At 41.5% G+C, this 14035-nt stretch overlaps 1 protein-coding gene across 3 annotated transcripts in view; it reads right to left on the bottom strand.

Annotated features, from left to right (window-relative positions):
• The window catches only part of PCCB (propionyl-CoA carboxylase subunit beta), a 72043-nt gene that overhangs the window by 27490 nt on the left and 30518 nt on the right, over positions 1–14035 (bottom strand). For all 3 annotated transcript variants that reach the window (XM_012451165.2, XM_012451166.2, XM_064378723.1), the window contains exons 6-7: positions 12007–12117; positions 192–300 (exon numbers count right to left, since the gene is read on the bottom strand). In XM_012451165.2, coding sequence (XP_012306588.2) covers positions 192–300; positions 12007–12117 — 220 coding nt within the window. The remainder of the gene's footprint in view (positions 1–191; positions 301–12006; positions 12118–14035) is intronic.

The raw sequence follows: 14035 nt of genomic DNA, 5'->3' as shown, positions 1-14035 counted from the left end.
GTAATCTTAAAGTATCCCTGTATCTATAAACAATACACTGTATCATATTGTAGCACAATAGACTGTACCACAGTCTTCCCAAATAAGGTCTGCCAATTAAGTGATATTTCCCAAAAACTGCCACCAGGCTCTTTGGCAATGCCCTCTTCTCAATGTTTGAAAACAGTAAGGTCATCTTCAAGGGCTCTCACCTGACATGGTGGTGTGGGTCTTGGCACCACCGAGCTCCTCCTGAGTAACATCCTCATTGGTCACAGACTTCACAACATCAGGGCCAGTGATGAACAGGTAGGAGGTGTCCTAAAATAAGATATTTCCAGAACAGTCAACCTCAGAGTGCCAGAGCTGGTCACAGTCTTAGAGCTGATTCAGTCAAGATGACAAATGCAGAGAAGATGGTGACATGGCAGAATGAGGACAGGATGTAGCTTAAAGATACGAATCCAAACTAAAGACCAAGTTTTCTCTGCCTGCTTATTTTTTTAATATTTCTGTTGCAGATCATGAGGTCAGGAGATCAAGACCATCCTGGCTAACATGGTGAAACTCTGTCTCTACTAAAAATGCAAAAAATTAGCCAGGCGTGGTGGCATGTACCTGTAGTCCCAGCTACTCGGGAGGCTGAGGCAGGAGAATCGCTTGAACCCAGGAGGTGGAGGTTGCAGTGAGCCAAGATCATGCCACTGCACTCCAGCCCGGGAGACATAGTAAGACTGTCTCAAAAAAAAAAAAATTTAGCCGGGCACGGTGGCTCACGCCTGTAATCCCAGCACTTTGGGAGGCCGAGGCGGGTGGATCACGAGGTCAAGAGATCGAGACCATCCTGGTCAACATGGTGAAACCCCATCTCTACTAAAAATGCAAAAAATTAGCTGGGCACGGTGGCACGTCCCTGTAATCCCAGCTACTCAGGAGGCTGAGGCAGGAGAATTGCCTGAACCCAGGAGGCGGAGGTTGTGGTGAGCCGAGATCGTGCCATTGCACTCCAGCCTGGGTAACAAGAGCGAAACTCCGTCTCAAAAAAAAAAAAAAAAAAAAAAGTCTCTGTTGCATGGTTCTGTCTCAGCAAATTAACTTGCAGTGTGGCTAACATCTCAAGGTCATTCATCTGTAGAACACAGTAACAGGTGGCTCTTACTTCGAGCTTGCTGTGCACCAAGAAGTTTTTTAAACACGTCACAGGACTATGTCACTAAAGCCTAAGTAGTATTATCAACCTCATTTACATATGAGGGAACTGAGATATGGAGACTGTATGCAACCAGTCACTTTCAATGAAGCTACTTAAAAATACTGATAAATCAGTGGGACACCGTGGCTCATGGCTGTAATCCCAACACTTTGGGCAGCCAAGGCAGTAGGATCACCTCAGGGCAGGAGTTCAAGACCAGCCTGGTAAACATAGTGAGACCCAGTCTCCATAAAAATGTGTTTCAATCAGGTAAGCCTAAAGGCATGTGCCTGTAGTCTTAGCTACTCAGAAGGGTGAGGTGGGACAATCATTTGAGTTGCAGCGAGCTATGATTGCTTGCACCACTGTACTCCAGCCTGGGTGAGAGAGCAAAAACCTGTCTCAAAAACAAAAACCAAAAAAACCAATAAATCAATGCTTTGGTATTATGAGAGAGTGATGGGCTTTTAATTTTCAGTTTCTAATATATAGATAATACAAGCATACTGCATATAATTTAAACAGAAGAATAGGAGATAGAGTGGAAAGTAAGTCTACAGTCCAGCCCTTACTTCCAGGCCTCCAATTCCCCTCCCCAAAAGCAACCACTGTCAGTTTCTTCTCTCCCCCTACAGAGATACCCATGCTTCCATGAGCATTTATACACACACACACACACACACATGCACATATGCCCATATGCCCTCTTATTTTCTAACACGAACCTTATCTTTCTAACACAAACACTTTCTAATGCAAAAATTTTCTTCCCAACATTCTTTCTAACATAAACAGCGTTCTATACACACTGTTCTCAAATCTGCTTTTCAAGTTTGAAGATCATTCTAACCCACATCAGTATACTAGGATTTGTATCATAATTTAACTTTCACCAATTGACGGTCATGAAGGTTGTTTCCAAAACTTTAGTATAAGAAATTCTGCGGCTGGGTGCAGTGGCTCACGCCTGTAATCCCAGCACTTTGAGAGGCCGAGGCGGGCAGATCATGAGGTCAGGAGATCAAGACCATCCTGACTGTGAAATCCCGTCTCTACAAAAAAAAAGAAATTCTGCAATAAATATTACTACTGTGCTCTCTGAACTCACTATTCATGTTCTTTGCCCCTTTCTAATAGATCATTGGCTTCTTTATATACTAAAGAAATTAGTCCTTAGTCTATCATATGCATTATATCAATCTTATCTTATGGCTTCTTGGTTTGAGATCTTGATAGAAAGGTCTAGCTAGAAAGGTCTTCCCCACTTCACACACAGACTTCTAAACAAATGTTTATAGCAGCCTTATTCGAAACTGTTAAAAAACCAGAAACACAGAATTTCAGGTTTCCAGTCTAGCACATAAGAAGCTGGAAGCTGATATTCCTTCCTAACAAATAAAGCTGAAGAAGTTGGGGAAAAAATATCAACAGCTTTTCTTAGATCCATCAGAGAGGTGTGAGGTCACAGAACAAGGCACTCTGAAACAGGAGACTGACAGGCAAATGCAGAAAATTGAGGCCTGCAAGGCAGAAACCTACAAACACAAATCTCCCCTGGAGGATCACATGAACCCAGGCATTCAACACCAGCCTGGGCAAGACAGCAAGACTCCATCTCAAAAAACAAACAAACAAAATGCTAACGGCTCTCATGGATAGAGTAGACAGCAAGCATGAACAAATGAGCAATGTAAGCAGAGAAATAGAAATTCAAAAAAAATAACTAAAATATACCAGGTATTGGCAACAATGCAACAGAAATAAAGAGTGCATTTGATATGCTTTTTGGCAGACTGGGCATGCTTGAGGAAAGAATCGCTGAGCTTGAGGATATCTCAAGAGAAGTCAACCAAATTGAAAAGCAAAGAGAAAAAAAAATTGGATTAAAAAAATAAAACTGGAGGCTGGGCAAGATGGCTCACACCTGTAATCCCAGCACTTCGGGAGGCTGAAGTGGGTGGATCACAAGGTCGGAAGATTGAGACCATCCTGGCCAACACGCTGAAAACCCATCTCTACTAAAAATACAAAAATTAGCCAGGCATGGTGGTGCATGCCTGTAGTCCCAGCTACTCGGGAGGCTGAGGCAGGAGAATCGCTTGAACCCAGGAGCAGAGAGCTGAGATCACGCCATTGCACTCCAGTCCAGGCGACAGTGGAAGACTACGTCTCAAAAAAAAAAAAAAAAAAAACCTGGAGTATCTAAAAACTATAGGACAAATTACAAACAATGTAACATATACATAATGAGAATTCCAGAAGGAGCAGAAAGAGAAAAAAGAACAGAATATAGGAAGCAATAATGACTGAGAATTTTCCCAAATTGTCAGACACCAAACCACAGAGCTCAGACCATTAAGCAAGATGAATGGCCCCCCCCCCAAAAAAAAAAAAACCACAGAGAAAGTTAAGCATAGTGGTGCACACCTGGTGTTGCAGCCACTCATGAGGCTGAGGCAGGAAGACCACATGAGCCCAGGAGTTTGAAACAGCCTGGGAAACACAGGGAGATCCCATCTCTAAAAAGATAAAAACCAAAACACAAAACTACACTCAGGACATTATTTCCAAACCACAAAAAAGCAAAGATAAAAAGAAATCCCGGCCAGGTGTGCAGGTATCCCAGCACTTTGGAAGGCCAAGGCAAGCAGATCACGAGGTCAGGAGTTTAAGACCAGCCTGGCCAATACGGTGACACCCCGTCTCTACTAAAAATACAAAAATTAGCCAGGCGTGGTGGTGTGCACCTGTAGTATCAGCTATTTAGAGGCTGAGGCAGATGAATCGCTTGAACCCAGGAGGTTGAGGTGGCAATACGCAGAGACTGCACCACTACACTGCAGTCTGGGTGACAGAGCAAGACTCTGTCTCAAAAAAGAAAAAATCCCAAAGGCAGCCTATAGAGGACCAAAAATAAGAATTACATCCAATTTTTCTTAGAATCCAGGCAAGAAAGAGAGCAGAATTCAATATTTAAAGTGTTGAGGGGAAAGATCTTAACCTAGAATTCTGTACTCTGCAAAATTATTCTTCAAAAGGAAAGGAAAAATAAAGACCTTCTCCAACAAAACGTCAGGTAATCTCTTGCCAGTAGACCTGCCTTGCAAAAAACATTAAGCAAAAATCTTTTTTTTTTTAAATGAGTAGTTGTGATGAATCAAATGGTCCACAAGGCCTGAAAGCAAAATTCTTTAGAGAAAAGGTAAATGATAAAGATCAGAAACTTACATCTATATAAAGAAAGAACATTCGAGAAGGAATAAATGAAGGTAAAATGAAAACTTTTGGTTCAAGGTAATAGCAAAAATATATATTCAATTATGTACACGTCGCTTCTTGCCCTTTTGGCTAAGACCAAGCACAATTATGTACACATATTTCATATATATGATATGAGGGATAGGAGGAAGGAATTAGAATTGTTTTGCTATTATAAGGTATTCATGCAACCTGGAAAGCAGTACAGTGTTATCTGAAATGAACTTAAAACAGTTGTAAATTATATTGCAACCTCTAAGGCAACCATTAAAGAATGTAAGAAAAAAAAGTATAGCTAACATAGCTAATAAGGTAGAAAAAAACTGAATCATAAAATGCTCAATTAAAATCACAAAAGGCAGAGGAGTGGAAGACAAAAATAAGAACAAATACAACAAAAAGGAAACCAACAAATATGGTAGATATTAATCCAACTATACCAATAATCTCTCTGAATGTCAATGGTCTAACTGTATCAATTAAAAGACAGACTGTCAGAGTGGATCAAGAAACAAGACACAACTCTAAGGGTTGTCTACAAAAAAATCCCACTTGAAACAAAAGACATATAAAGATTAAAAGTAAATGAATGGAGCTGGGCATGGTGGCTCAAGCCTGTAATCCCAGCACTTTGGAAGGCTGAGGCAGGCTGATCACGAGGGCAGGAGTTTGAGACCAGCCTGACCAACATTGTGAAACCCCATCTCTACTAAAAATAAAAAAATCAGCCGGGCATGGTGGTGCATGCCTGTAATCCCAGCTACTCAGGAGGCTGAGGCAGGAGGATCACTTGAACTTGGGAGGCAGAGGTTTCAGTGAGCCAAGATCGTGCCACTGCACCACTCCAGCCTAAGTGATGGAGTGAGACTGTCTCAAAAAAAAAAAAAAAAAGTAGTTGGCGCACGCCTGTAATCCCAGCACTCTGGGAGGCCAAGGCAGGTGGATCAGGAGGTCAAGAGATTAAGAACATCCTGGCCATGATGGTGAAACCCTGTCTCTACTAAAAATACAAAAAAATTAGCCAGGTGTGGTGGCAAGCACCTGTAATCCCAGATACTTGGGAGGCTGAGGCAGGAGAATCGCTTGAACTCAGGAGGTGGAGGTTGCAGTGAGCCGAGATCATGCCACTACACACCATAGCGAGACTCCGTCTCAAAAAAAAAAAAAAAAAGTAAGTGAATTAAGAAAGATATTACATACTAAGACTAATCAAAAGAAAGCAGGAGGCCAGGCATGGTAGCTCACGCCTGTAATCCCAGCACTTTGGAAGGCTGAGGTGGGTGGATCATGAGGTCAAGAGATTGAGACCATCCTGGCCAACATGGTGAAACCCCGTTTCTACTAAAAATACAAAAATTAGTTGGGCGTGATGGCACGCACCTGTAGTCACAGCTACTCGAGAGGCTAAGGCAGGAGAATTGCTTAAACCCGGGAGGCGGAGGTTGCAGTGAGCCAAGATCGCGCCACTGCACTCCAGCCTGGCGCCTGGCAACAGAGCAAGACTCTATCTCAAAAAAAAAGAAAAAAAAAGAAGAGAAAGCAGGAATAGCTATATTAATTTCAGACAGAAAAGGCTTCAGACCAAGGGAAGTTATTATGCAGAGGAATTCTGCATAATGACAAAGGGGTCAATTCTCCAAGGAGACAAATAGTCCTTCAAGTGTATGCACCTAACAAAAGAGCATCAAAATAACACAAGGGAAATACTGATAGAATTGTAAGGAGAAACAGATGAATCCATGATTATAGCTGAAGATCTCAACACTCCTCTATCAAAACTGGACAGATCCAGCAGGCAGAAACAGTAAAGACACAGATGAACTCAGTAACACCAATCAGCTGGGCACAGTGGCTCATACCTATAATCCCAGCAACTCAAGACCCCTAGGTAAGAGGATTACTTGAGGCCAGGGGTTAAAACCAGCCTCTGACAATATAGTGAGACCTCATCTCTACAAAAATTAAAACAAATGAAACTTAGCCTGGGCAACATGGTAAAATCCTGTCTCTACAAAAATAAAAAAAATTGCCCGGGCATGTTGGTACACACCTGTAGTCCCAGCTACTTGGGAGGCTAAGGTGAGAGGACTGCTTGACCCCAAGAGGTCAAGGTTGCAGTGAGCTGAGATCGCACCACTGCATTTCAGCCTGGGCGACAGAGCAAGACCCTGTCTCAAAATAAATAAATAAGTAGCCAAGTGTGTTGGCATGTGCCTGTAATCCCAGCTACACAGGAGGATCACTGGAGCCCAGGAGGTCAAGGCTGTGGTAAGCTATGATCAAGCTATGATCATACCACTACACTCCAGAGTGGGCAATAGTGTGAGACCCTGTCTCTAAAAATTGTTATAGAAGACCAGGTGTGGTGCCTTATGCCTATAATCTCAGCACTTTGGAAGGGAGGAGGACTGCTTGAGCCCAGAAGTTCAAGACCAGTTTAAACAACAGAGTGAGACCTCATCTCTACAAAAAAAAAAAAAAAAATTGGGGAGGCATGGCAGTATGTGCCTGTAGTCCCACCTACTCAGGAGGCTGAGGCAGGAGGATCACTTGAACCTGGGAGATGAAGGTTGCAGTGAGCCAAGATCACAACAGCCTGGGTGAGAGAGCAAGACTTGTCTCAAAAAAATATAAAGTTAAAAATTAAACACGAAAAAAATTTAAATAAATAGAAATCATTTTAAAAATTAAAACAGTACCAATAAACTGGATATGATGGACATACTTAATCTAACAAAAGAATACACTTTCTTCCCAAGCTCCCATAGAACATTCACCAAGATAGACTACATTAATAAACATACCTTAATTTAGAAGAACAGGAATCATACGAAAAGGCACTCAACCTTATTAGTCATGAACTAATGCAAACTGAGTCGATGCAAACTGAGAACACAATAAGAGACTACACCACAAGCATCAAACTTGGCACAATTAAAATGTTAATATAAGTGCTGGCAAGGATGTGAAACAAGTGAAATTCTCCAACTGCTGGGTGCAACCTTTTTAGTAAACAGGCATACCTAGAGAAACTGAAGACATATATATCCTATGACCTAAGACTGCCTCTAATGTGAGAAACTGAAATGTGCATGCCAAGATACATGTAAAAAAATGTTTGTATCTGCAAACCAACAGGAAGTATTTTTTAAAAAAGTTTATATCAGGATCATTTGCAATGGCAAAAATCTTGAAATAATTCAAATGTCCACTGGCGGTGGAATGAATGAATATATTAAGAAATACTTACTATGGCTGGGCATGGTGGCTCACGCCTGTACTTCCAACACTCTAGGAGGCTGAGGCTGACAGATTACTTGAGGCCAAGAGTTGGAGAACAACCTGGCCAACATAGCAAAATCCATCTCTACCAAAAATACAAAGAATTGGCCAGGTGTGTGGTGGCACACACCTGGAGTCCCAGCTACTCAAAAGGCTAAGATGCAAGAATCACTTAAACTCAGGAGGCAATGGTTGCAGTGAGCTGAGATCCACATCATTGTACTCCAGCATGAGTAACAGAGCAAGACTCTAAATACACACGCGTGCGCGCGCACGCGCGCACACACACACACTCTTACTACACAGCTATTAAAGTGAATGAACTACATTTTCAAATAACAACATAGATACATCTTAAAACATAATGAGCCAGAAGCCATGCACAAAAGAAAGCATATTATATGGTTTCACATAACATAAAGATCAAAATAGGAAATGCTAATCCACGTTTTTTAGGGAGGCAATTTTTATTTTCAACTATGAAACAAAGCAAATAAAAACATTACCATAAAAGTTGAGACAACAGGCTGCGCCTGTAATCCAAGTACTTTGGAGGCCAAGGCGGGCGGATCACCTGAGGTCGGGAGTTCAAGACCAGCCTGACCAACATGGTGAAACCCCGTGTTTAAAAAAAAAAAAAAAAAAAAAAAAAAAAGTTGAGATAATAAAGTATTCTATGCAAGATGGAAGCTACAGTGATCCTCAGAAACCATCATGAGGACAGAGCTCTTGAAGAGCTATTTCCTGATCTGGGTATTATTTATTCATATTTATTTATTTATTTATTTTTGAGACAGAGTCTTGTTCTGTCACCCAGGCTGGAGTGCAGTAGTGTGATCTTGGCTCACTGCAACCTCTGCCTCCCAGGTTTAAGAGATTATCACGTCTCAGCCTCCTGAGTACCTGGAACTACAAGCACGTACTACTGCGCTTGGCTATTTTTTGTGTGTTTTTAGTAGAGACAATGTTTCATCATGTTGGCCAAGCTGGTCTCAAACTACCGGCCTCAAGTGATCCACCTGCCTTGGCCTCCCAAAGCGCTGGGATTAGAGGTGTGAGCCACCTCATCCAGCCTGACCTGGATATTATTTACACACATTTGCACTTTGTAATAACTGCTAAACTATACATATCTTATGTACTTTCCTGAATGTGCATATTACAAAATGTAAAATTATTACAAATTTTAAAAATTGTAAATTTGACTTTTTTGGGGGCGGGGGACAGTCTCCCTCTGTTAATCCAGGCTGGAGTGCAATGGTGCACTCTCGGCTCACCACAACCTCCACCTCCTGGGTTCAAGCAATTCTCCTGCCCCAGCCTCCCACGTAGCCACGATTACAAAGTGCACGCCACCACGCCCGGCTAATTTTTGTATTTTTAAGTAGAGACGGGGTTTCACCATGTTGGCCAGGCTGGTCTCAAACCCCTGCCCTCGTGATCTGCCCACCTCAGCCTCCCAAAGTGCTGGGATTACAGGTGTGAGCCATTACACCTGGCTGTAAATTTGACTCTCAAAGGAGTGAGTGACAGAAGCAGGGAGACTAGTCGGGAGGATTCTGTAATAAGGTGGGAAATGATGTGCTTAAATCAAAGTGGTAACAGTTTTGGTAGTAAGAAGTAAGTAGTAGTGCTAAGAAGCAATTTGATTATATTGTAAATTATATTCTAAAGTAAAGCCAACAGGACCTTCTGACTAAATTTGGGATGTGATAGCAAAAGATGAGTCGAAATAGTGTCAAAGCATTTACCTGAGCCACTGATAGACTAGATTTGCCATTTAAAATGGGGAAGGCTGTAGGGAGCAATTCAGGAGGAGCTTGGTAGAAATCAACCTGTTAAGTTTGAGATATCCATTAAAGTCCAAATGGAAATGCTAGTAGGCTCTTACATATAATCCTGGAGAAACAGATTTGAGAGTCGTCAGCATATGGATCAGTATTTAAAGTCATGAGACTGGAGTGATCAGCTAGAGCAAATGCTAAGAGGTAAGACAACGGCTGAGAAATGTCAACTGGATTTAGTAATACAGGGATCACTCAAATCTCTGATGTAAGAAATTGTTACTATCAGTGACTCTGCTTAGAACAATACCCTTTTCATCATAAACTACATGTCCAAATAGACGTAGATCTATTTATCAATTCCGTAATGTCCCTTAGTCTTTCTGTCCATTTATTTATAAGTTCTTTAGACAGTTTTAGTTATTGCAGTTTTATATCCTGGCACCTGGTAGGGCTAGCTCCTCATTACACTACTTTCATAGAATGTTTATTCTTGCATGGTGTTTCTTCCTCCCATAAGAATTTTATAATTACTTTGTGTAGTCCTTTTAAAAAGAGTATTTTCACTGCACTCATATTAAATACACAGAATATTTAAGATGTAGAAGAGTTAAGCCTTAATAATGTTGCTTAGGACAAGAGAGGAAGTCTACTAATATGCAATTATTAACTAAAGTTTTGTAAGCAGAAAATGAGATTGCTCAGAAGAAAATACAGAATTAAAAGAGAAAGCAGTAGGAATGAACTCCAGCATCTAGAGTCTGAATGGAATCATATAAATTGCCACTGGAAACCAGGAAGGTATGGTCAGAGTTGTGAGAAGAAATGCCAGAGTATGGTATAATGGAAGCCAAGGGAATACCACTGAAAGACTGAGGAAGACAAGAGTTAAAGTGTACTTACAGTAACACAAAGATCACCGAGGACCTTAAAAAGATGATTTAGTGGACTAGGGGACAAAGCTAAATTAGCACATGTTAAAGAATGGGACGGCAAGAGGGAAACAGAGAAAGAGCTACAGGAGTATGCAAACTAGAGGAGAGTTTTTGTTTTGAAGAAAGGAAAGACCTGAGCGTGATTATGTTTTGATGGGAGGATCCAGTACCAAGGGAGAGACTGAAGATAGTAAAGAGAAAGGGGAGAAGGGACAGGGTAAGAGTCCTGAAGAGGGGTGCAATGTGGATGTGTGTAGCAGGAAGAGGAAAGGATGGCTTTATCCAGAGGGAATGACCCCACACCTCCCTTCATAACAGGCAGGAAGGAGGAGAGAACGGGGGTAGCAACAGCTAGGTGTGTTGTCTACCAAGTAAGAAAAGTGGTCATTTTACATTCATTCATTCATTCATTCATTTTGAGGCAGGGTCTTCCTCTGTCTCCCAAAGCTGGAGTGCAGTGGCACGATCTTGGCTCGACCTTCTGGGCTCAAGTGATCCTGGGGCCTAGACCTTCTGGGGTCAAGTAAGCCTCCCATCTCAGCCTCCCAAGTAGCTGGGACCACAGGTGTGCACCACTGTGCCCAGCTAATTTTTGTATTTTTTTTTTGTAAAGATGGGGTTTCGCTACATTGCCCAGGCTGGTCTCAAACTCCTGAGCTCAAGTGATCCACCTGCATCAGCCTCCCAAAGTGCTGGGATTACAGGTATGAGCCACTGAACCTGGCCCATCTTAAATGTGATTAATAAAAGTCACCCCTGTTGTTAAACACTTACACTGCTTTCAATACATCACTAAGAACAGAATAGTTGGGTCACAATGGTAAGCACTTTGTGAAACATTTGAATTCCTACTGCCTAACTTTCCTCAAGAACAAAGGGATTCCCATTTACAATCCCTCTAGAACTCCTCTCCTCATGTTGGACGGCTATCCCAACCTTTCTGTCTTGGCATTCAATATTATCTTTTATTAATATTCTAAGAAGGAAAGGCTGATTTTTTTTTAAAGAAAGGTTTGAGATTAATGGTAATTATTCATGTATAAGTTCACATAGACTTCATTTTTAATTACTTTAAAAATATAATTCCATTAAAGTAATGTGATAAAGATATGTACCTCTCAAAATGAAGTGTGAGATCAGATTTATCCATTACCATTATGGACACAATGTAATAAAATGGTAAGGAGCTGAAGAAATAAAGGTGAAACATCAGAAACAATTTCACAATAAACAGATTATAGAAAAGTCTTCCGTGAGAAACTTCTTGAACAGGATTCAATAAACAGTCATCTATCTGGTCAGAGGACAGGATCCTTTGATTACGTGAAAATCGTTTGCAATTCAGATCAACAAGTAAAATCACCCACCAATGAAGTATATAAGCACCCCTGACACTGAACCCCAAACTACAGATTTCATGCCAAAACCCTCTCTTCACTAACACCTTATCATCGCTATGCTGAAAGCCAATGAGAATGCAGATAACAACCTAGATCTGGGTCAGGAATTATTTTTATTGCAGGTAATGACCTACACAAATCTCAAAGGGCACCAGGAACAGGCCCTTCTTTCTTACCTTTACCATGAACGTGAAGTCTGTTAGGGCCGGGGAGTAGACAGCCCCACCAGCACATGGGCCCATGATCAGAGAAATCTGAGGGATGACTCCGGATGCTGTAACATTCCTCTGCAAAGGAGAAAAGCAAAGGCATCTAGTTACAGAGATGTTTGAGGCATTATCTGCAGAAAGATAAAGCCAACAATAAGATAACATTTGGCTTTTTTCTCCACAGAAATTCTATACAGGAGGCAACAGACCTAATCAGTAAAGTTCTTTAAGAATTATATGGGTATTTTCCCCCCCGTAACTGGTAGGATGGTCAGCATATTACTCTCTGAGGCAAATATTTTCTCTCCTCTCCCCTCCTGGGTAGCAGTTCCCTAAAACTTTCACTAAGGGCATGAGCTACAGAGAGTGTCCCACCATCCTCACCCTAGATCCAAACACAAAGCCCCCATCTGTGCAAAACTGTCCGAGAGAAGAGTGAAAACCTCATGCAGAATGTGCAGAGCCAACACTTATCCTGGTGCCCTGATCTCTGTTTTGAGTTCCTCCACATCCTCCACAGAAGGCACACAGCAGTCACTAGGCAAGGCTACAAGGCAAGTGCTTCTTGACATTGAGTACCCCATGTCTACTCTGCCCACCCCCAGACAAGGAAAGGAGGAGAGAGGGAGGTAGAAGGAGCCAGAAAGCCTTCATAAGGACATTGTCTTGTGAAGGACTAAGCCTCAGGCCACCTCCTAGGAAAGACAGGATGTGGGGGCGCAAAGACCCAGGTGATAATAAAGGCGCAATTACTCTTTGCCCTCCTTCTAACCCCTTTCCTCCTAAGTCCCATCAGCTTAGGAAAAGTAAGTTCCCTTTTCAGCCTGCCTTGGCTCTAAACCCAATCTCTACACAGCTAAGGACAGTGCAAAATGTCATCTATAGTCTCTGCAAAAATATCACGGTAGATAGGAAAACTGCCAGCTGTGGCAGAGTGAAGAGTTCAGAAAATTATCTCCCCCAGAAATGACTGGATGACATTGTCAAAAATGAGTACTTTGGGGTTCTAAAAATGACCCAAATGTAACAAATTGAAAAGTGTTTATTCATGAAAAACTGCTAAAGTTGAGACAAGAACAGTGACAGCCTGTGGCATTCTTACCCAAGGCTGCCACCATTGCCCATACCAGCTCAGAATGTCCTACTGGGTGAAAGAAAATAACACCAGACTGTAATTCAAATCCACAAGAACCAATTACGAGTGCTGAAAATGCTAAATATGTGATTAATTATAAATAGTGCATAAGTATTGTTCTCTCTCTTTTCTTAATACTTTGAAAGACAAGCCTGTATAAAGCAACAATTAACACTATTTTGAGTATTATATAACAATAAAAGCACAAATGAAGGGGGCAAAATTGAAGCTACATTGGAACAAAGTTCCTACATTTTACCAGAATTAAGTCAGTATTAATTTGAAGTAGATTGTGATAAATTAAGATATATATAGTAACCCTTAGAGCAACTACTAAAAATAGCTTTAAAAATACAGCTAAAACCCCAGAAATTAAAATGGTACACTAAAAATATATTCTTACCATAAAAGAGCTGAGTGACATCATGGAATAGAGAATAGGAAGCTTCAGGATTCTGAGATCAAAACAACTATTCAGCTGATAGGAACTGTTTAAAGCAACTATTTTTGAACTCTGGAGTCTAGTCAAACACTTCAGGGCCCAGAGGAGAGTTTGATAAAGCAGCAAGTAAATTTCAGTGAACTTCACATTTATTAATAACATGGCTGCTATAATCCCCCAGCCAACAGCCCATGGCAGGTAGGCATAGGATGTTCTTGGTGTAGCTGGCTGGTGACAGACTGAGAAATGAGAACCTTGCATCTTGGTTTTTCAACCTTGAAAAATCAAGGTTGTGTGTTTTGATTGCTCACCACTGTTTTTGATGGCTGAGGGGCCAAGCTTAGAGGCTGGACATTGTTTCAACCCTGATGGGCTCAAGCAGCTTCCCAGCCACCAAGGGATTTAAAAACGTAGTTTGT

Source organism: Aotus nancymaae, unplaced genomic scaffold (genome assembly GCF_030222135.1).
Source record: "Aotus nancymaae isolate 86718 unplaced genomic scaffold, 86718_ANA_hifiasm-v0.15.2.pri h1tg000019l, whole genome shotgun sequence".
Classification (NCBI taxonomy): domain Eukaryota; kingdom Metazoa; phylum Chordata; class Mammalia; order Primates; family Aotidae; genus Aotus; species Aotus nancymaae.
This window is presented reverse-complemented; position numbering and strand designations above follow the sequence as displayed.